General features: G+C 36.2%; 1 protein-coding gene across 1 annotated transcript in view; it reads left to right on the top strand.

Moving 5' to 3' along the window:
* The window catches only part of LOC150097320 (thioredoxin domain-containing protein 11), a 243,433-nt gene that overhangs the window by 85,722 nt on the left and 131,216 nt on the right, over window positions 1–26,495 (top strand). Inside the window, exons 7-8 of the mRNA XM_090407348.1 lie at window positions 19,619–19,747; window positions 22,907–23,704. Of these exons, the coding sequence (XP_090263474.1) occupies window positions 19,619–19,747; window positions 22,907–23,704 (927 nt within the window). The remainder of the gene's footprint in view (window positions 1–19,618; window positions 19,748–22,906; window positions 23,705–26,495) is intronic.

A 26,495-nucleotide genomic window follows, 5' to 3' on the forward strand; every position in this document is an offset into this window, starting at 1 on the left:
AATCATTATGGGGGATTTCAACTATGGTAACATTGATTGGAAGGAGGAGAGGACACATGTGAGGAAGGAAATGGATTTTATTCAATTATTAAGGGATAACTATCTGAGACAGCATGTAATTGAAAATACTAGGGGTTTGAGAGTGCTTGACCTGGTAATAGCATCTGAGAATTTGACTGTAATGAATATGACCATGTTGCCACCTATTGGTGAGAGTGATCATAAGGTCTTGACCTGGGAGGTGGCTAAAGGTGTGGAATTTTTGATTAAGACAGGGTATATGTGGAATTACCGTACTGGCAAGTTTGACAAGCTTAGGAGATTGCTTGGATCAGTGCCATGGCATGTACAACTGCAAGGGCTGGATGTCGATAGAGCATGGGAAGTGGTCAAGGAGCATTTACAGGAAGTTATGGCTGATTGTATACCTAGGGTCCGAATAGTAAAACAAGTAGGGGTTAAATGGATGAATAACACCATTAAGCTTGAGCTGCAAAAAAAGAAACAACTGTGGAGGGAATTTAAAGAAAGGGGTGACCTGCAGGCACACGAACGGTATAAAGTGCAGGCCAGAAGGGTAACGAGTGTGGTAAAAACAGCAAAAGCAGATTATGAAAGGAAACTAGCTATGCAAACAAAAGAGAATCCCAAACAGTTCTTTCAATATGCTGCAAGCAAGAAAAAAACTGTACATGGCAAAATGATTTTAAGGAATAATGATGGTAAGGTTATCACTGAACCAGTCGATATAGTGGAGTTACTGAGCGTGCACTTTGTAAAAGTATATCATCCAGGTGGTGACATTGAAAAAATGAAGGAACCATTAGTTTGTATGGGAATTGTGATGAATGAAGTGGAGGTGAATAGAGTATTACAGAACCTTAATGTGAATACATCTGTGGGATTGGATGGTATACCGGCACGGGTCTTGCGTGAAGCGGCTAAGGAATCATCAGTGCCCTTGACCATGTTGTTTAATCTGAGTCTCAGGTCTGGTTTGGTCCCGAAGGTGTGGAAGGAGGGGAAAATAGTTTCACTGCATAAAGGAGGATCCAAGACTATGGTGGCAAATTACTGACCGATCAGCATATCAGGAGTCGTTAAGGTCTTGGAGAAAGTAGTCAAGGGAAAAATACAGGAATGGATTGATGAAAATGAGATACTGTACAGGGGCAGCATGGCTTTGAAGGGTAGATAATGCCTCAGTAACTTGCTCAAGTTTTATAACAAGATGACGTCAGAACTGGATAAGGGAAATGGGTTTACAGTGATACTGCTGGACCTGGCAAAAGCATTTGACAGGATACCACATGGAATTCTAATCCGTAAACTACAACATATGGGAATGGATATAGGGTTGGTGAGATGGATAGATGGGTGGTTGATGGAGAGATATCAAAGAGTAGTTTATTCAGGAGTAGTCACACCATTGCGGCACACCACTAGTCACAGGCCGTCCAAAAGACGGTCTGTGACTAGTGGTGTGCCGCAGGGTTATGTTCTTGGACCACTGCTGTTTAATCTGTTCATTAACGATATAGGGAAGGATCTAAGTGGAACAGTTCATTTGTTCGCTGATGATACAAAGTTGGGTAGGGCGATAGTGAATGCAGAAGATGTCAAAGTCTTGTAGGATGACTTAGATAGATTGGAGTTCTGGGCTAAGGAGAATGGATGTCAATTTAATGTGACAAAATGTAAGGTTATGCATTTTGGTGTGAAAAGATTGGTGGCACTGTACTCCAAGAGATTGATGAGGCCAGGGACTTGGGAGTGTTGGTGGATAGGGAGATGAAGTTTAGGGGGCACATTGCAAAAGTAGCTAAATCAGCTCATCAACTCACTTGGTTGTTGAAAAATACCTTGACGAGCAGAGACAAGCAAGTTATTGTATCTCTGTACCGAGCCCTGATAAGACCTTATCTCAACTACTGTGCCCAGATTTGGTCACCTCGGTTCCTTCTTGATGGGGAGGAGGTGGAGAGGATCCAGAGGCGAGTGACTAAGATGATAGCAAGTCTATGGAATGAACCATATGAGAACAGGGGGCAAGATTTGTGGGTTGCACAAACTAGTTGATAGGCAGAAAAGGGGAGATATGATTGAGACATTCAAATTGCTAAAAGGATTCTATAGGATCAATTCAGAGGATATTTTTGAGATCAGGACTGGTGGTGGTGGGAGAACTATGGGACACCTATGGAAGCTGGGCAAGAGTGTGGTTAGCAGGGGTGTTAGAGCTGGGTTCTTTACTTTTAGAGTGGTAAATGAGTGGAATAAGCTGCCAGAGTCTGTTGTGGATGATATGACAGTGAGCGAGTTCAAGGCAAGGTATGATAGATACTGTGAGAATGTCGAATAGTTGTGTGGGTAACGAGTGTGGTAAAAACATCAAAAGCCGATTATGAAAGGAAACTAGCTATGCAAACAAAAGAGAATCCCAAACAGTTCTTTCAATATGCTGCAAGCAAGAAAAAACTGTACATGGCAAAATGATTTTAAGGAATAACGATGTTTAGAGCCTCCCTCGATGAGTCTAAGGACTCCCTGGAGTAGCCTGAAATAATAATAATGATTCTGCCATTGATGTCACCTATTGACTTTTCTAATTTTCCTCAGAATTGTCATATCTATGTTGTGTCTAGTCTTTGATCACTGTCACTTATTTCTAACCCAGCTTTAATACCAATAAATTAAAATTCATTTGAAGACCGTTTTGTATATAGGGCTGCTTGAGTCTTCTAATTTTTCTTTTATTCGATATGTATTTATTTAGTTGATTCCACCCCCCCCCCCCTGCAACTTTGCTTATTCTGTTTTCGGTTTCCATATTTAATATACTGTCTTCACTAAAATTATGCCTAAATAGCTAAAATATTTTACTTGTTCTATATAGGCATCTCCATTCAGGATGCAGCTGATGCTTTTAATGTTTCTGACTATTTTTCATAGGCTTTATCTTTTTACTCTAATTTCCATACTAATTCATTATAACTTCTATTCAGGTTAATAAAGAAATCCTTCAGATTTCAGCTGTATTTATTTAAGAGTGTAATATAATTTGCATAAAGAGCTAAGATTAATGTCTCTAATTTTGCTATCCTCTTTAAGACAACTTTCATGTAGATCAGCATTTCTCAACCTTTCTAAGCCCAAGGACCAGTAAAATGTCTAAAACAATTCTACGGACCACTACGCTATGTAATTTTTTTTACAAAAACCTATGTGGTGAATTACCAACATTTGGGAAAAACTGTGCCATTTATAACATAATAAATCTAAAAGCATGTTTTAATACATATGGGAACATAATTAAATTAGAAGTAAACGATTAAAAGTGTATAATCATTGAACAAAGTTTTAATTATTATTAAATAATAAATAATATGATATAATTATGTTCCTACTTACTTTTAATGAGATGGTTAAGCTTCTCAGCCCTTGCAGATTTGCTGGATATCTGGCTCAGTATTGGTCAACTTCAGTCGAAGAATGGCCCACACATTAAGACGATTTCTGTATTTTGTTTTTATTTGAAGGAACATTGAAAATCCTTTCTTACAAAGATAGATTGTAGAAAAATGCATGACGATTTTCAGTGCTTCTTCAGATAATTCGGCAAATTCACTTCTCACCAAAGGCGAGATCCAGAATCGAACCAAACCAAGATCACTGAATTGCATTTTAAGCCCACTGTCACTTGAAAGCTCAATTAACTTTTCTTTTTTTGATAACGAAAGGTTATTCTTATACTGTAAGCCTGAAATGGATTGCAAATCCACAGAAATTTCTTATAAAAGTTATTCGAAAAATGTTTCAAAATTCTGTTTCAGAGTTTTGAGGTTATCACAAACCCTTTTCAGAAATTCATAATAAAGAAAAATATCATTTTCCACTAAAAAGGATTCCAATGTTAGAAAAGTGCAAATTGTATGCCTTTTACATAACTAATCCATAACACCAGTTTTTTTCTTTAATGTCTTTATTTTGTCATAGGCATCAAGAACAGTTAAAGAATTTCCCTGAAGGGAGAGATTTAATTCATTTAATTTCGAAAAAATGTCTGAAAGATAGGATAGTGTTGATAACCATGCTTCCTCAACAAGGAATGATGCAAATCATTTACAAACAATAAAATTTCATGCCTTAATTGAAATAACCTTGTTGGTGCTTTGCTCCTGGAAAGCCAGCGAATTTCAGAATGGATCAAAAGTTGTATGTATTCACTGCCCATTTCATCGCAGAGTACTGAAAATAATCTATTATTTAACAGTCTAGCCTTAATAAAATTAACTAGCTTTACAGTGTTGTATAGCAGAGTTTTAAATTCTGGTGGCATTCCTTTGGAGGATAACGCTTCCCTATGTATGAAACAATGTACCCAATTCATTCCAGAGCTACTTCCTTGACCTTAGAAACAACCTCACTATTCCTGCCTTTAAGAGTACAAGCTCCATCCAAATAGAAGCCCATGCATTTCCCACTGGATCCCTTTGTGTATTATGTAATTATTGAGAATGTGAAATATTTCTTCTCCAGTTCTTCAGGATGTCAGAGTTCTAGAAAACAGTAACGTAATCATGAAGGTTGTTATTATGGGCATATCTTATGTAGCATATTAACTGCACATTATTTGTAACATCAGTAGTCTCATCTATTTGTAATGCATACTAAGGGCTCTTCTCAACTCTTTTGATTAACTGAGATTCTATGTCACCTGCCATTAATTCTGCTACCGACAGTGTAATTTGAAAGAGGAATCAAATCAACATCTTTTAGTAACTTTTTGCCAAACACAGTTTTTACCACATCATGAATTTGTGGTTTTGTGTTATGAAGTGTTCGACAACACTTCATAACACAAAACACATTGAGGTTTCTGTTCACTTTCATCTTCACACCAAGTAAACTCAAATTCCAAATATGAACTGTTATATTTCCTACTGTATTTTTCTTTGAACTCTTGTTTCTTCTACTTTAATAGTATCAGATTTACTCACCGTTACAACACGTGTATCACAATTAGGGTTAGCATCACCTGTTTCATTTGCTTTTCTTTTCAAACTTCTTGGCCTAAGCCACTTTTCCTTTATTAACAAATGTTTCCGGAAAATATATAAATACTGGGGTTAACTCACGACACACTTTGTCCAAGTATCACTTAGCACTTCTGAAGGTTGACTGAGCCTTGGTTGAAGGAGGAAAACCTTCAATAATAAAAATCAATAAGCAATTGGTTGAAATGTGGATAACACATGTTAACAAAACAGCAAGGGAAAGCAATAAAACCATATTGTCGTTCACTCCATCCCTCTTTTATTACTCGTCATTCTTCTGCTATTGGTTGTTTTAAGTATCCATTTTATTTTAATAATTCTTACTTATTCAATTTTAATTTTTGTTTGGATAATTAAGATATATATATTTATTTAAGTCTGCTTGCAGACCACCTGTCCCATTGTCATGAACCACAGGTTGAGAAACACTGATATAGATGATGAATAACAGTGGAGATACTGTGGCCTCCCCCTTAACTTGTTTCTTACACCTAATTTTACATCCAACCATCTTCCTGTTATTTCTCTTGGTGCCTTGTCATTTGCTTTTTCCAGATCTAAACTTAAATACAAATACAGATTGTGGAAAAACTTTTATTCGGATTATATTGATCAAGTGTATATAATAAACAACTAAGTTATACCAACTAGTTTCACCAACTAAATCTGTTGGCATCTTCAGGGTATATAACTGATATAAGGCACTAAAAAGTAAAATACAAATACAGATTGTTGTTATATTTCTACGATTTCTCAACTACTTGTCTCAAACTGAAAATTTACTCTTGATGATTTCTGTTTTGTTTGAATCGAGCTTGTTCTTCTCCAAGTTTCTTTTTCACAGTTCTTCTCAGCCTTCTCTAAATTATGCTACTGTGGCCTCCCCTTAACTTGTTTCTTACACCTAATTTTACATCAGACCATCTTCCTGTATCTCCTTCAATTCAAACTGTTGACTTACATCTTAAATATAGATTTGTATTAATAGATATGACTCATTCACACCATACAATTGTAGTGTTTTAATAGCTTTTCTCTTGGTGCCTTGTCATTTGTCTTTTCCAGATCTAAACTTAAATACAAATACAGATTGTTGTTATATTTCTACGATTTCTCAACTACTTGTCACTAACTGAAAATCTGCTCTTGATGGTTTCTGTTTTGTTTGAAACTTGTTCTTCTCCAAGTTTCTCTTTCACAATTCTTCTCAACCTTCTCTAAATTATGCTTGTGTAAATCTAACTTTGGCTAAATCTCAGTGGAGAAATTTCCCATAATTTTCAGATTGTTATATTCCCCTTTTTTGTATTTTTGCTATGAAAGCTATTCCAGTACAGCCAAAACAGTGGTACATCTGGAATTCAATCCTCTGACCAGGCTTTCTATTCTTGTTTTTAGAGAAACTTGTGTGACAGTTCTATACAATATATACACAAAAATAAAAGGTAAAAAGTATTATTTATTAAATATGCTGCCCATACATTTCAGTCTGAAATTAACACACCATTGTCAGTGGCTTAAAAAACAGTTGTTATTACAAGGTGGAATACAAACAGTTGATTTATTCGAACTAGAATGAGCTGTGTGATGTTAAATTACCAATAGTGCTATACTTTAACTGAAGAAAAGATTAATCATAATAGTGTAAAAATTAATTGCATATAACAGTAGCCCCCCCCCCTCGTTATCTGTGAGGGAAGCATGCAGATAGTGCCGAACCCTATATATACTATGTTTTTTCCTATCAGTACATATCTGTGATAAAGTTCAATTTATAAATTAGGTACAGTAAGAGATGAACAGCAATAACTAATAATAAAATAGAACAATTATAACACATACTGTAATAAAAGTTATGTGAATGGAATCTTATCAACCTCAGCATACATTTTTTTTTTTTATTATTATTGTTTGTTTATTATTTTATAAAGTCAAGAACTTTTCACTTAAAATGATACACTTTACAGCTTCTTTTTGACATATCCTACTTTTGTACTTTGGGGCCATTATTAAGTAAAATAAGGGTTACTTGAACCAGTAGCACACTCAGGATTTAATCTTGGCTTGGGGTGGGGGGGGTTGAGTAGACGATTTGAGAATACATACTAAGAATTGCATGCGACCTATGACGGAACATCTGCAATTTATTTATGGACTTTTCAATTTAATATTTTCAGAACAGGGTTGACTGTTTGGTTTGGTTTATAATTTATTTGGCACAAAAACTACAAAGGTCATACTGTCATACTAAAGGGTACAACATTAGCATTTACAGAAAATTGTAAATATGTCTGTACAAGAATCTAGTTTCACAAAGTAGCATCTCTAGGTAAACAGAACTGCTGCAGAGGACACAGCAACACACAAGGTCAGAGGTTATTATAGTAGTACATCAGTAGTTAACAATATAAGTTTATTCTTGTTGAAAGGCTTATACGCTTGTTAAACATGAAAACTAATAATTAAGGAATTGACAGCGTACACTAGAAATATAAATTAAAAACAACTTTAATAAATACTTTCCGATATTTCGGCAATGTCACTTTGCCATCTTCTTGGGAACTTAAAATAAAGAACAGGTACACGCAAGTGCTAGTGCTACATAACAGCAAATGAGAAACGAAGCGAGGAAGCTACCGTTTTCCTAAAGTCCTGATGGTGCCCCCCGGCAAGCTATATTGGTAATTATTGGTCTTTGGGCTGAAGTTCTTCTTATATATGTTTCCCAAATTTGGGGCAGTCTTATGCACCCAAATTTGATGAGGTTTGGCATGTTCCTAAGGGCTGAGGCCGATTCCACGAATAGTCTTTCATATTTGCACTTGCTGCGGTGTATTACTGTGGCGGGTATCCAGAGCATGGTCTGCAAGCCCAGAGTGGCTGTACTGGTGAAATCGGATGTAGTTCTTGTGTTCTGAGATTCTGATATTTGCTGTCCTGCCTGTTTGGCCAAAGTAGAACAATTTACATCTGCAAGGGACCTGGTATACACCAGGTAGGTCTAGGGGAAGTGGTTGGTCTTTAGTGGAGCGGATAAGGGATACCAATTTTCTATAAGGTCTATAACAAGTGGTTAAGTCATGTTTTTTTAGGATTTTGTTGATTTTCTATGAGATGCCTCGGATGTAGGGGATGGTGATGGATTTAGAATAATCTTTTTTGTGAAGGGGGAGTGTTGTGGATAACTGGTTTAAGTATTTTATGGATTTTTTGGGGAGGGTTGCCATTGGCTGAGAAAGTGTTAAGGTTGTGATTTAGTTCAGTGGTTATGGCTTGATCATTTGAACAGATAAGTTTTGCCCTGTTGAATAGTGTCTTAATAACTCCATATTTTTGTTATTGTGTGTGTGTGTGGGGGGGGGGGGTTGTCCAAAATTGTCCTACTTTGGCTAAACAGGCAGGACAGCAAATATCAGAATCTCAGAACACAAGGACTACATCCGATTTCACCAGTACAGCCACTCTGGGCTTGCAGACCATGCTCTGGATACCCGCCACAAAATAAGGTGGAAGAAAGCCACAGTAATACACCACAGCAAGTTCAAATATGAAAGACTATTCATGGAATCAGCTCTTAGGAACATGCCAAACCTCATCAAATTTGGGTGCATAAGACTGCCCCAAATTTGGGAAACATATATCAGAAGAACTTCAGCCCAAAGGCCAATAAGCCCTTAGGAACATGCCAAACCTCATCAAATTTGGGTGCATAAGGCTGCCCCAAATTTGGGAAACATATATAAGAACTTCAGCCCAAAGGCCAATAATTACCAATACAGCCCGCCAGGGGGCACCATCAGGACTTTAGGAAAATGGTAGCTTCCTCGCTTCGTTTCTCATTTGCTGTTATGTAGCACTTGCGTGCACCTGTTCTTTATTTTAAGTTCCCAACAAGATGGCAACGTGACATTGCCGAAATATCGGAAAGTATTTATTAAAGTTGTTTTTAATTTATATTTCTAGTGTACGCTGTCAAGTCCTTAATTATTAGTTAATGTAAGTTAATACATAATATATGAAACACTAAGCCAAGGAATGCAGTATCTACATATATGTAAAATTATAATAGATGCCTTTATAGCAGTACAAAAATAGGTAAAAAGGGATTATTATACAATATGCATGAATGAAAATTAAATTTAGCAATGCAGTATAAACAGAATTTAGCAATGCAGTATAAACAGAATTTAGCAATGCAGTATAAACAGAATTTAGCAATACATGTAAACAGAATGACTAGAAAGTACACAAAAAATTGGTAAAATGTCCTGCACTACATGATTATTCGAAAAATAAAGTAGTAAATAAGATGCATGCACAAAATTTATGTTAAGTGATGCAGTATCTACATATAAACAAAATTACTGCAGAGATTTCAGCAGTACATAAATAGATAACTATAGGTTAACATATGTATATACAAAACAAGTCAAGGAAAGTAGTGTCTGTGTCTAGTAAGATTATAACAAACATTATTATACTAATACTTAGAGTCAGAAAGGAATTATTATACAGCACTGATGCATGCAATTTAAGTTTAGCATTATGGTATATACATATTAGCAAAATTACAGCAGGGATACAAATATACAAGATCAAGGCCTATGGCAGTGATGGCAAACCTATGACACGCGTGTCAGCACTGACACACTTGAGGGTTTCAGGTGGCACACCTTGGATGTTGAAAAATATTGGTATTCTGATGAAAAAACTAATTTCGATAATTTCAGTTTATTAAATTAATTGTATAATATGATTTCATAGATTGTATATCAATGTCCTATTAAATAAATAGCTTAATGTGATATGTATAAGTCACCATCTATGATTAAGTAGTTAAATTTCTAATGCACGTATGCAAGTGGCACATCAACAACGTCAATATTTAAAAAAAAGATGTTTGACACACTAAAAAGGTTTGCCCTGGCCTATGGTAATACATAATTGGTCAGATTTAACCTAATGAATAATATGTATGTATAAAGGTTAAGCAAAAAAAGTATTTACATATAAACAAATTTATGGTCAAATGTGTTTGTACAAATTAATTCTTTCTAAAAAATTAAAAACGTCGTGCAGTTTACCTGAGTCTGCTAGCATTTCCCTGAGTGTATATGGCTTGGTTAGATAGGTGAAAATTTTATTCCTCTCTTGTGTAAATTTTTGACAATCTACCAGAATATGATGAATGGTGAGATGTGTGTTGCATTTTTCACATATGGGAGGGTCATCAGCTCTCAGTAAATGAGAATGCTTAAGGTGACTGTGACCTATGCGGAGCCTGGCAACGACAACCTCCTCCCTTCTCTTTGTACGTTGACTTGAATGCCAGTGTTTAATTTCAGGTTTTAAGGGTCAAAGCTGTATAACTGAGAGGAGACCTCCACATAGCCTTTAAAGGAATGAGGAGAACCAACCAGGGCTTCTGACCTAATGTCCAATCCTCACCTTCTCGTGTTGGGTGCACCCTGTTGGGTATCTACTTGGATACTGAACGGACGAGGATGGACTGGCAATTTGGGATTTAGCCGACCAAATTGTATTCTTATTGGTTAAACCAAAATATAGAATGATGGTACAACATGACAAAATTTCATGCTGGCTGGGGCGTCGCCCTGTTAAACAAGGCCCCCGTTGTTTTCGCCAGGGAACCAGGGCGAACAGCGAAAAGTCAGCTACTGGAACAAATCTGAAAATAAACCCCAACTCAACATCACCAGAGTTAAAGATCGGTACTATCAACGTAAGAAGCCTGAATGGCAAAAAAATGGAGCTAGCTGAGGAATTAGATAAGTACCAGATCGACATAATAGGGGTGACTGAAACAGAAAAGACCAAAACTGGTGAGATCTTTCTGAGCAATAAATACAAAATGTTATATTCAGGCAATGACAATCAAGGAAAAGAAGGAGTAGCCATAGTATTCAACACAAAATACGAGGCTAATCTTCTTGAATGGCAGTCAGTCTCAAGTAGAGTAATGTGGGCAAATATGAGACTGGGTAACTGGACAATGAGACTTATTTGTGCCTATGGTCCCACAGAAGGTTCTACTAAGGTAGAAGTGGAGGAATTTTTTGAGGCTTTAGAAAAAGCAACTGACACAATGAAAAAGGAAAAGTTGGTCCTTGTTGGGGATCTAAATAGCAGAGCAGGAAATGACATACAAAAATATTTTGGGAAAATTTGGAGAAAAGAGCAAAGCTAATAATAATGGCAAATATCTGTTGGATTTCTGCTCAGGACATGGACTGGTTATTACTAACACCATGTTCCAACATAAAAATGTACACAAATTCACATGGAGAGAAGAGGCTAGGAATAAGAAAAGTCTCATTGACTATGTTATTGTTGATAGTGATGTTTTCTCCCTGGTGCAGGACACCAGAGTGTATAGAGGATTTGAAATTGGAAGTGATCACTATTTAGTCTTGAGCAGGATAAAATTGAATTTCATATTGAAAAGAATAACATGTAAGAAAGTTTTAAAGCGAATAAAAGTTGAGCAGCTCTCAGATGTGAACTGTAGGCTAAAATACACAAAGATTATTGAAGAAAAAATTAAAGAGTTTGAGAACAGGAATCAAACCTTGAAGATTCAGCGGCAAACTCTGAAGAAAACATTGATTGATTCTGCCAGAGAGGCATGTGGTGAGCTTATCTGTAAGGATAAAAAAATCAGAACTCCCTGGTGGACACAGGTAGTTAAAGAGGCAGTAAAGGAAAAGAAGAAAGCATACCAAAAGTTCCTGTCAAATAAGTCAGCTTGTGCTCTTAGAGAATATAGAGACAAATGCAAGAATGCTAAACACTGTGTAAAACTAGCTAAACAAAAGTCATGGGAGGGCTTTGGCAAGAATATAGAAAATAAATATCAAGAATGTGGCAAAATATTCTGGAGGTTGTTGAAGAAGCTTAAGAATGGAGGAAAGAGTGCTGTAAAAAGAATTAGAGATGATAAAGGTGAAATGAAAACGGGAGAAAAAGATATCCTTGAAGTATGGAGTAATTACTTTGAAAAACTGCTAAATGAAACAAGCAGTGATGACAGCACAGTGGTAAAAAACACCGACCAGGCATGCAGTCAGGAATACATATCCATACTAGAAGTAGAAAAAGCCATCAAAGGCTTGAAATGTGGAAAGGCAGCAGGAGTAGATGATATTCGACCAGAAATGCTGAAGTATGGTGGTATAAGAGTGGTATAACAGTGGCTGCACTGCATAGTTAAGAAAGCCTGGACAGAGGGACGAATTCCCGATGATTGGAGTAGAGCTCTCATAGTACCCATATATAAAAAGGGAAATAAAACTGCATGTGAGAATTACAGAGGTATTTCCCTACTTAGTGTTCCTAGCAAGATCTCTGCAAGTATACTTGAGAAACAGTTGAGAAGAATTGTGGAAGAAAAGTTTGGTGAAGAACAAGCTGGATTCAGGCCAAATAGAGGCTATCAGGATCAGATCTTCACTTTACGACAAATAGTCGAGAAAGCATGGGAATATAACAAAGATCTGTATTTAAGTTTTGTCGATCTGGAAAAGGCATATGACAAGGTGCCAAGAGAGAAGCTATTCAACGCTTCAGTTATATGGTGTCAATGGGGCAATATATCAAGCAATACTTAGTCTTTATTTGAGTTGTAAGTCAGCAGTTAGAATTGAAGGAAGTACAGGAAGATGGTTTAATGTTAAATCTGGTGTGAGACAAGGATGTACATTATCCCCTCTGTTATTCATTATCTATATGGATCACATTATGAAGGAAAGTGGTATTAAACCTGATATCAAAATTGGAGATGTTAATGTCAGCTCTTTGCTTTATGCGGATGATGCTATACTTCTAAATAAATCCACTACAAGTCTGCAAGATTCCCTGACTAAAGTGAATAACTGTTGTAATAAATATGGTATGAAGGTCAGCATTTAAAAGACAAAGACAATGAAAATAGGCAGAAATATTGAAAATATCAACTACATTATAAATGGAGAACCTATAGAACAAGTAAAACATTTCAGCTACTTAGACACGATTTTTAGTGAAGACGGTAAATTAAATATGGAAATAGACAACAGAATCAACAATGCTGGTATGGTAGGAAGTCACTTGAAGAAATTTATATGGAATAAGAGAGAAATTAGCCAAAACATTAAATTTGCTGTATACAAGACTGTATTCAAGCCAGCTTTAACTTATGGATCTGAGAGCTGGGTCAGAAGTAAAACACTTGACCAAAGACTAGAGACCACAGATATGCGAGTCCTGAGAAAAAGATTAGGGGCATGTACAGATGGCATCAATGGCAGTATTATATTAAAAACGAGGATATTAGGAAAGAACTTGACATTGTCAGCATCCAGGAATGCATTAGCAGAGCTAATCTCAGGTGGTATGGTCTGGCTCCCCACTGAAGAGATCTCAATAAAGGTCTAAACCAGTCTTGACAGGTAACAGACTGATTTGGAGGAAAATTGTAGATAGGAAGTTAGTAATGATGTAATTTTTCATGTGGTGCTATCATAGCCTGTATGTGTGGTGCTATCATAGCCATTCCGATCTATCTCTGACCATGTCTTTCAGAACCTCCAAGCACACTCCAGTTGCTTCTTTAACTCCATCCACCCATCTAATTCTTGGTCTTCCTCTTCTCCTGCTTCCATCAACTTTAGCAAGCATCATCATCTTCTCTAGACTGTAATTTGCTTGCATAATATGTCTGAAGTATGACAATTTTTGCTTGATGATCATAGCTTCAAGGGAGCAATCTGGCTTTATTCTGTCTATCACTGATTTATTGGTTTGCTTTGCAGTCCATGGTATTCTTAGTAAGTGTCTCCAAACCCATAATTCAAATGCATATATCTTCCTTCTTTCACTTTTTCTCAGGGTTCAACTTTCATATCCATATAGCACCACAGGGAATACCATTGCTTTCACGATTCTGATTTTTGTTTTGAGGCTAATATCGTTATCTTTAAAGATCTTGCTTAAATTTGTCATTGTTTTTTTTTCCGAGTAATAATCTTCTAACTTCTTCGGTACAATAACCATCTTTATCAATTCGGGATCCTAGGAACACAAAATTGTTAACTGCTTCCATTTTCTTCCCATCCACTTCAAAATCATTAAGTTCACATGTTGCCATAACTTTTGTCTTTTTGAGGTTAAGTTTAAGACCATATTTAGCACTTTCTTCTTTAGCTTTCACAATAAGTTCCTTCAAATCTTCTTTGCATTCTGCTAGCAAGGTGGTATCATCGTCATACCTCAAATTATTAATATTTTTTCCACCAATTTTAATTCCAACTGAAGACTCCTCCAGCCCTGCCATTCTTAAAATGTATTCGCTGTACAAGTTAAACAGGTATGGATATAAAATACATCCTTGTCGCACCCCTTTACCTATTGTGAAATACTCAGTTTCTCCAAGAGCTGTTCGGACAGTAGCTTCTTGTTCATAATAAAGATTCCTCAGAAGGATAATGAAATGCTCTGGGACTCCCATTGTTCTTAACACATGATCTACAGAGTCAAAAGCCTTGCTGTAATCAAGGAAACAAAGGTAGACATTCTTGTGATATTCCTGTGCTCTTTCTATTATCCATCTCACATTGGCAATTTGATCTCTTGTTCCTCTGCCTTTTTGAAATCCTGCCTGTTCATCTGGCATTTCTCTCTTCATGAATGGTTCCAGTCTTTTCTGAATGATCTTAAGTAAGATTTTACTTGCATGAGAAATCAATGCTATAGTTCTGTAATTTTTGCACTCTCTTGCATCACCTTTCTTCAGTAAAGGTATATAAACTGATTTTTTTTCATTCTCTAGGCCATGTAGTTGTGATCCAAATTTGCTGACATAGAGCTGTTAAAATTTTAACTGCCTCTTCTCCCAGGGCTTTGAGCAGCTCATTGGGTATTCCATCTCCTCCTGGTGCTTTCTTACTGGATATCTGTTGCAGTGCCCACCTCACTTCACTCTCCACTGGTACTGGTTCCTGTGTATAATTCTGCTCTTCAAATTTCTCAGTAATTTTGGAGTCCTTTGGAATCATAGCCTGTACACCCCCTTGATATATCAGGAATATGATGATGATGAATGATGATATATATATATAGATAGTTTTTTTACCTTGGGTGTAAAATATGTTAAAGATACCAAGAAATTTTATACTTGGTTTTAATCCTTTTCCCAAGTAAGCAAAACAAAGTTTTGTGCTTGAAATATATTCACATCTCAGCTACTTGTATATAGAGGCTAATAACTTCATATCACTTGCCTTAGTATGTATCCCATAATGCAAAACACCCCCTCCCCCTTTTCAGGCATGTATAATGCAATGCGTAATGGGACGGGCCACTACCCAGATTGGTTTCAAACTTTATTGTGGTCTCTTCAGTGGGGAGCCAGACCTGGGAGAGATACCAAGGTTGAAGTAATGCAGAAGTCATATATATATCCCATATACAAGTAGACAAAAGGTGCTTGACCTTCTTAATAAAAATCTCTGGATGAGCGAAAGATGTAGAAAGTTATATATATATATATATATATATATATATATATATATATATAAATCAAGGCAAATATTCCAGGTGTGTGGTGCACATCCACCGAATAGCAATATCACTGATATTATATGTTTGCATTTATTCCTGTTAAAGACTCCCCTAATTGTTTCTTGGCTTTGCTTGATTCCTAAAATTAAACGCAATATATTTAATGCTTCATGAAGAGGACACTTTTCAACGTGTAAATATTGCATCACATTCGCGTTAATAGCCCGAGTGTGCGGTCACAAATACCATCACCTTTGAACCATTTAAACAGACATGCAGATGGCGCAGCATGTCAAATTCTTATCATTCCAGTGGTTTTTAAAAGACCCAGAAGCCGGGGGAAGGGTGTGCACTGAGACAGTAGCACCGAGAAGTGTTTAGTGGCTGTGACTGGTTGTTGTGGGAAGCAATCCAATTGGGCATAGTTATTTGTCATGAGTTGTTGTGTTTGTTTTCTGAGTTTCATTTGCTTTGCATACATGATGGGTGAACTGATGTGTTTACGACACCAATATAGACAAGTTTTTAATATAATTTTCTATAAGTTTTTTTTTAACATTTTTGCCCATATTTACAGTTGGAAACAGTGTTGATGATGTACTGAAAGTCCCGACGTTTTCTTCCAGAACTTAAACTCTTAAAACTTTCATACATCAATAAAAATGCAAATTGACATGAATTAAGGCTAGAAGACTTATGAAATAAAGAGTAGTGGCCAGATATGGAAAGCAGAATCATTATGAGAAATTGGCTCTGCAGGCTGAAGGCAACCTTCAAGAATTTTATGGCTATACTGCTAGTAAAAGAAGGAATGAAACTGGAGGAGTGTGTGTGTGAAGCAAATGCAATTTTCCAACCACTACACTGAATGAAGAGAGAGAGAGAGAGATGCATAAGGTTTCAGCAATAGGGGATGGGATATAAGCATGCATACTAAATTAAATGTTCAGCTGAACTTGTTAGGTCCTTGATCTAATTGTATATTGCAGGCTTAACTCAGAACAGCGTTAGGGCTGAAATTATTAGGCCACAGAATGTAAAATATGATAGTCCCATTGTACAAGAGTGTTGCAAAAAACTGATATATCTACTACCTGGCCTATCAGTATCTCTAGAGTGGTGGCAAAGATTTTGGAATAGAGAACTTTGTAAGAACTTGCATACAGAAATGGATTGACAGATAGCTATGTTTAGCAAGGAACAGCATAGGTTTATTAATGGGAGATCATATCTGAGTAATTTGGTAACATTTTATGTTAGTTGGATGAAGGGAATAGATACACTATGATACTGTTGGACTTGGATAAGGCATTTGACAGAATACCACATGAAAGGCTATTGCATAAATTAGAGGATAAAGGATTGGAATATAAACTATTGACTTAAATGAGAGGGTAGCTGATAGAGAGTCTACCTCCATAGGGATCAGTCCTTGGACTGTTGTTTAATCTGTACATTAATGATATTGGAAATAGGCTGACAGGAGATCTTCAGTTGTTTGCTGATTATGCAAAGATAGGAAGGGCAATCAGAGATGCTACTGATATACAGCATTTACAGAATGATTTAAATAGGCTGGAAGTGTTAGCAAGTGAAAGTTGTGCACTGTGTTGTGGTGAGATTTCCAGTGGCATATTATACTGAATGAGAGTTTTTTGCTCTCTTAAGGTATCTTCTGGTTCTAACTTCTGCTTGGGGGGGGAGGCTTAAGATTTCTGGAGGTTTTGCCTTGAGAGAGCAATTTGAGTCTCCTGGGGTTAGCGTCTTCCGGTATGGCCTCTATTGAGGCTGTGTTATTGAATGCTTTTCCCCTGGAATATGAGCAGTTTTGCTCAGTGGTAGGGTGAGCCTTTCACTGAGTGGAACCAGCACTGAGTTGGATGATCTTTCGATCACTTTTAGGGAGTGGTCTGGGGATCGCCTAATTTTTAGAGAGGCCTTTATACAGTGCCTGGTCTCTGAGGAGAACAAACCAGTTCGAAACAGCTGTCAGGCCACTTTTTTTTTTGCCAGCCTGGTTGGCCGAGTGTTTGTGTATCTGCTCTCCAGCTGAAAGGCTGCGGGTTCGAATCCCACTGTGGGCATGGATGTTTGTGATTGTCTGTGGAAATACTAGTGGTGGTAGGTGGCATTGGTGTAGTTGGTGGGGAGTTGTAGAGTACGTGCCCTCCCTCGATGAGTCTTTGGACTCCATGGAGGTGTTATGTAATAATAATAATATTGGTTGGGTTATGCCTGGAGAAGCTGATGAGGTTAGATATCTTGGAATTAGAGTGGATAAGAAGTTAAAGGTCACATTGCAAACATAACTTCAAGCATAATTTTAATGATACAATGATACATGTTATAAGGATCATTTTGCTCCTTTACAAGGCCTTGATATGACTGTGTCTGGATTACTGTGTGCTGATTTCTTTTCCTGAGTTCCAGATATGTGAAGCTATGGAGAGGGTGTAAAGTAGAGTTATAAAGATAATATCAGGATTTTGGAATGTAGATTATGAGAACACATTACAGTATAAACATACTCTAACATCCATCCTTCTCCTGGTATGCAGAAGGCCAGATGCTATGGGATACCACTAGAAGAAATTTTTCATTATATGGAAGGTGGGGAGAGGACACAGGTGCATCTAAGAGCTAGTTCTGTGAAATAGCTGGCCTGTTAAAGTGGTGACTGCATCTATCATGTGAGTTTACGAAAAGGTATGCAGGGTGTGGGTGATGTTTGGCCTTCCTGCGATGTAACCAGGAAGTCAGTTTAACCACATTGACTTCCTGAGGGTCTAATATTTCCTGTCATTTCTTTTGTTATATTTCTGATTCTTCTCTTTGTTTATTGACCTTAGTTACAATTTTATCCTTTCTTTTTTATTCTAGCTATAATACAAAACAAAGAATTTTATGCAGTACTTCCCACAGGATTACTTCCAGCAGCTGTATTTTGTGACATCGTGGGGAAATTCAGTTTGCTTTTGTGAAGGTTTTGATTTCTGCTGTTTGTAAAAACTCAGTGAGCTTAGAATAGCATTGGTTCTGTGGGATTTAGGCTTGGTCTTTTTCATAGTTCATTACAGTAGCATTCACTATAGTGCTTTCCTCTCTTGTGTTACACACATTTACCTAATCAACTCAGTCAACAGAAATAACTTTGGAAACCTGGTGGTTTGAAATATGTTTGACCTCTAGATCTGGTTTCCAGTATTTTGTTGCTTAGTCCACCCATAGTGCTCATGTATTGGTGTACAATGTTTTGGGAGTTGTATTTACCTTAAGAGGGTGGGAGAAATATTTGATTTCAAATCATTTTCTATATTGTTTTGTCATACTTCAGGATTTTTATTCCTTTTATTTCTTCTGAATACCATGTTGTCCACTTTGCTTTATATTTTCTGATTCATTTTTGCCACTGTACCTCATATATATTGTTTGATTTGATTTGCATTTTTCTCAGTGAGAATCTGTCTTCCTCATTTTTGATGTTATTTGGTTTCTTTCTTTCTTTTTTTTTTTAATTGTTCATTTAGTCTTTTTTGGCATAATATTCTTGTACTCTTTTAAAATAAATCTTTCTTGTGAAGACCAGAAGAGGCAATATACTGTTCTCAGTATAGTGTGAGACACTATACTAAGCTCTTGATTTTCTCACTGATTTTGTTTTATAACTATTTTTGGAGGAAATAATAATTGAATAAAAAGAAATCTATCATAAGAAACCCATTTGTTTTCTTATGACAGTTACTGAAAAAGTTGAAAAAGTTAGCTATTTATTGAATTCCTTTTGGTTTGACGTTCATAAATAGCTAAAAGTCTTAATGTTTATTGTGTGCCAGTTCCAGTTAATACTGGAATTGGCGCATGCTTTGATATGTGCTTATTGGCAAAAAGTTTTGATATATCCTCAGGGATCTAAAAATTTATTATAGTTCTGATTTTTTTAAATAAATACGACATCTTTGACATGAAATGTGTACATGCATGTAAATTTTATCTTTATTTTCCAGATAACCCAGTGGATTACTCCATCTGGCACAAAAAGCAGCCTTCTCTCACAAACATTGACTAAGTCTCCAACTTTCCTGTTGTTCACTCCAAGAAATATGATGATAGAATTTTCTCCTTACTATGATTTGGTATGAAGTGCACTAGTCAATTTTTTGTATTTTTTAATTATCTTAAAAATGTAACCATATCCAATAAACAATGTGTTTGTCACAAATACTACCAGTAACAAAGTGATATATTTTATGGATTAGCTGATTGCATGAAGGTTTTTTGCATTCTCAGATGATATCACCAAATTTTAGTGACCCACAACCAGGTAATCTTATATCTATTGCTTTATGCATACATTTTGTAGTATGTCAAAAAGGCATTGTTTGCAGTGCAGCAGTATCTGCAGAGCTTTTGTATTCTGGAAGTCAGATTTCTAGTTACTGTAGAAAGGGAATTCAGACATGAATATGGACAATCACTTGAGTAACTTGACAATTATACTATGTTAATAGCATGACATAAACACTGGGAAACTGGTTCTTTGTTGAGGGAAAATGAAATTGGTAACTGGGCAGCAGATACTGGCTGACTTAAAGAATGCACAAAAAGTTCATTAATAAGGTATATAATCAAATATTTCAATCTGAAACTGGTTTGCTGTATTTGGTGGATTGAGTAGAGACAGAATTGTAGAGTAGGTGCCCTCCCTCAATGAGTCTTTGGACTCCCTGGAGGATCACGTAATAATAATAATTAAATAAAATTAGTTGATATTATTTTGCTACTCAAAAATTTTTCCAGACTAATCAAATTGCATGGTCAAAAATGAAAAAAATATCCTGTGATATATTATATTGCTTAGACTACTTTTTCACAAGAGTTACCTCTGGTATCCAGCTGCTGTGAAATTTGAGATTTGGAAGTGTATGCTATTCTCACCTAGTTTGAATCCAATTTACAAAATAAAAAAAAAACTTAGTTTTTCATCTGAAGGTGAGTTAGCCACTTCCATTTGGAGATGACAGGGTTTTTCATCCTGCAGAACAAGCAAACTGGCCAGAGAACACAACACATGATAGACTATGTTTCTGGGATTAACTACCCTTAAGTGCTATTAATTAGGTTTATAGCCAAATATCTTGGCTGGAGCGAAGTTATTTGGCTGTGACAAGCTGTTGAGCCTACCACATTAGGGAAAATAGTAATGATGAAGATAACAGAAAGCTGTTTGATGTAGACAGTGATCAGTATAACAGTGAATGCCATTATATAACAAAACTCGCCGACTGTAATGAAGTACCAAAAACAGCCAAATCCCATTAACATTAAAGCCATTTTAAAAGAAACTTCCACTGTAATAACTGTTCCTTTGGATTTTCATTAATGAGAGTTGACTGCACCAAATGGATCAACCAAATCCTTATGTTACTTTAAGTTATAAAATAAAGCTTATAAGGAATTTATTGTTGTTATTATTATTATACAGGTATCTCCGTGGAGTCAGAAGACTCATCATAAGAGATCCATTATTCACACACTAGCCATCGTTCACACAATACCTCTCCGTAAACTCATTCACTGATGAAGCACCCACAACCACCTCTGGCAACCAATTCACCCCCCCCCCCTCCAAGCAAAACATTTGTCCTAACCATGCTTTTACACAAGACAAAGGACCACTAGTGATCCTTTGTTTTCTCCCTTCTTGCCAGGTATTGAAAAAAAAAAGTCTGTAGTGTCAAAACCTATAAAATCCCTTTAATAACTTAAATGTTTCTATCATGTCTCATCTTTTTTGCACCTATCAGCTAATTTTTGAAACTACAGATTGTCAATCTATTCTGATATGGAGCATTCCACACACCTTCCGCAATCTTTGTCACTCATCTCTGGATCCTCTCCATAACTTCTTCATCCCCACAGAATCCAGGAGTCCAGATTGGGGCCTTATGTATGGGAACGGTAATCTCTCTATAGTCCAATCACATAAGTGAGAGCTATCGTTGGCAGACTGCCAAGAAGAATTAATTCATGTTGAAGTGGAAAAAGAAATAAGGCAATGTATGAATTGGTCACCAACTCGCGAAATCACGTAAAATTTTCCAACTGTTATACAAGCAAAATAGTTGCCACTTTAAAAACTACAATGATCATAAAAGAGAAGTTAAATTTCCGACGTGTAATAATAAACACTCATCCCACAATACGGATTGATTACCCTATTATCGGAATGGATTCTCCTTCTTTTGACATGCGTGGAAGTCGAAGGGTCTTGTATCTGTGGGTGTACTATATCCCTGCCTTGTTAGCGTATTCTTCAACAGCTACATAATCTGATGTGCTGTTTCTGTTACCTTTGCAATATACCCTCTAAATTTTAACTTGCTGTCTACAATCACCCCAAAGTCCCTGGCTGCATCAAAGTGCATTACTGTATGCTTGCTGCTTTAATGTATGGCTGCCACTTTAATGTTGGTATGAACCAACATTAAAGTGGCAGCCATTTACCTTTGCCCACATTACTAGTCTATTTGTCTTTCTGTAGGATCTCTGCATCACCTTCATTTACCATTGCTCTTCCCAGTTTATCATCATCTGCAAACAACTTGCCGGATCATTTCCTATATCATTGATATATAAATGAAACAACAAATGACCAAGTACTGTCCCTGTGGTACAACACTCATTACTTGCCTTCCCCTGAACTCAACTTTTCCATAAACCACTCTTTGATTAGAGGGTGGCTGATGTCTATCAGCTGCCCTCTAATCAAAATCACCAGATTCATATCCATCCCTATTTGTCCCAATTTATGCAATAGAGTTCTATGTGGAATCTTGTCAAATGCTTTTGCAAAGTTGAGCAATATTACTGTGTAGCTATTTTCCTTACCTGACTACATTGTCACATTATTATGAAAAGTAAGCAAATTACTAAGGCAAGACTTATCCTTCACAAAACCATGTTGTGCCTTATAGAGTATCATATTCCTATCCATCCAGACCAGAATTTTGTCTTTCACCAATTTCTCATACCTTAACCATAACTCCTGAGATGCCAATTGGTCTATTTGCTGCTTCTGTCTAGGATCCTCTTTTATGCAGTGACTGTTTTGCCCTCTTTCCACTCCATTGGCACCTTCCCAGTACTGAGGCTGATTTGTTTAATTAGACATTGAATTATTGCCCATGTTTTGTTATGTTGTTTAATATAGCAGTGATTATAGTGTATATTTTAATTTTTTTTTTTTTTTGGTTAATCCTCAATCATTGATTTTTTTTTCTTCTGCATTATAGATGAAAGAAGTTGCTTTGGATTATTTCAATTGTAATTCTTCATCTTATGTGACATCGTTAGTTCATCGAACTGTTTTAAAAAGACGAATTGTGGAAGCAGAATTTGCTCAATTGAAAGAAAAGTGTTCATCAAGAAAAGTGATTACAGAAGAAGAACAGTGCAGAAGTGATAAAATATCTTGTTCCTCAACATGCTGTCAGAGTGTGTCCTTAAATGTTGGCAAGAGTTTAAAGAAATGCTTTTGTATCGCATGCCTTTATTATGCTAGAGATACTTCTGGAACTGTTAGAAGCTTTTCAAATTGTGAATATACTCTAAAGTCAGTATTGACTCATTTTAGAATGAGTGCGTACTCAACATTTAGTTCATGTAATGAGGTGGAACACTCATCACCTATAAAGTATGAACCATTTCACAGGTTAGCAGTTAGCTGCCAGGATGAAAGCTCACTAGAATTTCTTAATACAGATAATTTAAAATATTTACTAGAAGCAAGTAGTGTTTCAGGGATGCATGATGATAGAGTTCTGAACATGATGAAAACTTGGGAAAAAGTGCATTGTCGAAATTTGAGACTTGCACGTAATTACAGTGAACTTAACTTTCCTAATAATCCTGTTGCGACACAAAGCCATGAAGTATGGCAGGGAAATTTTACAGGTTTAGGCTGTTGGACTAATAAAACATTAGCATTCCTTTCTATGGACACAATTCAGTTTCATCCATTTGCAGAAAGCCTAGGAATTGATGTGCTGAAAGAATTGCACCAAACTGCTGCTGTCATTTTAGAAGCCAAGGTAAGAATAGCACTTTTTAACATTTTTAAACCTGTTTATATATTCATTTTCATATTGGGTTTTTAAAAATTATTACCTTGATGGACCTGTGTTTCATTCAGGATTTTTCCATAAGTGCAGGTCACAAAGATGCCTCCAGCGATCTCAATCTTGAGCCCCTCTCTTCCATTATACCCATAGATTTCACTAATGGGTCTTTTCATCTTGTAGGTGGCCTTCCTGGTTTTCTCTTTATTTTTGATTGACAATTGTGTATTTTATCCATCTGTTATCTCTGAGCCTGGCTGTGTGGGCCTGCCCATCTCATCTTGCCTTGGTATTCTGCAGTTACCACATTTTTTATGCCTGAACTTTCTCTTAGTTCCGTATTTCTAACATGTTCCATTTTGCTGATGTTACAAATCCTATGTTTTATTGCACGATGAGTTATCCTGAGAGTCTCTTCTTCTTTTCTTGTTGTGTTCTGTGTTTCTGATCCATGTGTGAGTGATGTAAGAATGTCACTATTGAATAATTTTGCCTTTGCAGAGATGTCAAGATTTGAATCAGTAAGTGTGTCTTTTAGTCTGTTGAATGATAGTCATGCGGCTTTCTTTCTTTTTACTAGTTCTTCAGATAAATCGTTATTCATTTTTATTGTTTGTCCTAAGTAATTGTAAGAGCCAACTTGTTCTATAGGTTGTTATGAATACATAGGTGGCTGTCACTTGTTTAGATGTTTTGAATCCATTTTTTTTTTTTTTCTAGATTCATTTGTAAGCCTATCTCACTGCTGTTTCTGTATATTTTTTGTCCATTTCTTCTAGATCTTTTTGGTTGTGAGATATTAGTACTAGATCATCAGCAAATATAAGGATTTGTCTAAATGTTAGTTTTTCATGATAGTTTTTCACCATCTATGCTCATTCCTTCGTTTAGGTCTATTTTTTTTTTAAATATATTCTAAGGTGTTGGAAGTTTTTCTGCTTGGTTATACTATAAATTACAGATACCAAGAAATTATATACTTGGTTTAATCCTTTATCCAAGTGTAAACAAACAAAGTTTGCACCTAAAATAATTTCAGTACTGGGGCAACTCGTATATAGAAGCTAATGACCTCACATCACTTGCCTTGGTATCCCATAATGCAAAGCACATATCCTTATGGGTATGTATAATGCTATGCATTATTGAGAGGGTCACTACCCAGACCGGTTTCAACCTTTATTGGGGGTTGAAATCATCAGTGGGGCCAGACCCAGAGGTGATACTAAGGTTGAAGTAATGCTGAAGTCATATTTTCATATATGAGTAGCTAAAAGGTGTCACACCTTATTATTAAATTACTCTGGATTAAAGATAGTTGTTGGAACCTTAGTATCACCTCTGGATCTGGCTCCCAATGATGAGACCGTAATAAAGGTTGAAATCGGTCTGAGACGTACATAGAAGAGACTATGTTGATAGTCCATATAGTCTCTTCTATGTACTTCCTGAACTTGTGGTAGTCTGTTTGTTTGGGTTGTCTTTTGTGGTTTGATTTTGCCCTGATATGTTTTTCTTTTTTTGTGGTCTGTTTTTATAATGGCTCTGAAGAATCTGTGGTCAGAATCTATGTTGAAGTATGTTTCACCTACTGTACCAACATTTTGTGTCAGTCTTTTACAGTCTGTTAAAATGTAGTCAGTTTGATTTTTTGTGTCTCCATTCGGTGATTGCCAAGTCCATCTTCTTCCTGCGCATTTGTTGAAAAAAGTGTTCATGATAAAGAGTTGTTCAGCCGCAGCGAATTTGGTTAATCTCTCTCTCTCCTCTTCTATTTCTTTCTCCCAGGCCATTCGGACCTATAAACTTTTCATTTTATTTTTCACTTCCTATTTTGGCATTAATCTCCGCCAATGAATGTGTATGTTGACTTGTAATTTAATGCCTGTTCAAGATTCATGTAAAAATTTTCTATTTCTCAATTATCAGCTGCGACTGTTGGAGCGCAGCAAGGTATTAATTTTATTATTATATTGTTCTCTATTCCAATTAGGAGTACACCTATGCTTTCAGATATGATGTTACAAGAAACGATCAACTTGGTGAACTTAGATTTAACAATAAAGCTCATTCCACCTTGTTTGCCATTGCTTAAGTATCTGTGAGGCACCGTACCATCTTGCTCTCAGTTCCTTCATTCTTTTTGTTTCATTCATTAGCAGGATATCTAAGTTGGTATTGGTTAATTCTTTTGACTAATAAATCTATTCTGTAGTCTCTTGCCAAAGTTTGAGTATTGAGGGTACCGATTGCCATTTTTAAAGATCTAATAAGCGGCCTGCCTTCATTTGCAAGATTCTTAGCATTCCTGGTCTCACTCAGTGCCTTACCGCTGCTGTAGAAAGGTGAGTAGGGTTCTGAAGTGTTCACCAGAACTCTGTTAGTGTTGTTGGGTCCAGGTTCGTTAATGGTTAGGATTCCCAACACCCCAGGTTGCATCCCCAAAAATTAATATAATAAATTGAATTTCCACAATTAATTTTACTCTATTTAATAATGGAATAAAAAAAGTTTTTCTTGCCTTTTCATATGAGTAAAGTTTGTTTTACTTAATAGCTATGAAATATATACTAAAAAGTTTTTTTACTTATAACATGGAATTAAACAACAAATGTAACAAGGCAAAAATTTCTAGCCTTGTTAACAATCACTTCTAGGAATGCATTCCCATGTCCAATAGAATACGTTACATCCCTTGAAGATCATGATTTATTATATTGGTATTTAGCTTCTGTAGCTGAGAAGTTAATTATGATTCATGGAT

Source organism: Typopeltis vanoorti, chromosome 17 (genome assembly GCF_054136105.1).
Source record: "Typopeltis vanoorti isolate ZY-2024b chromosome 17, IOZ_Tvanoo_1.0, whole genome shotgun sequence".
In the NCBI taxonomy this organism is placed as follows: Eukaryota; Metazoa; Arthropoda; class Arachnida; order Uropygi; family Thelyphonidae; genus Typopeltis; species Typopeltis vanoorti.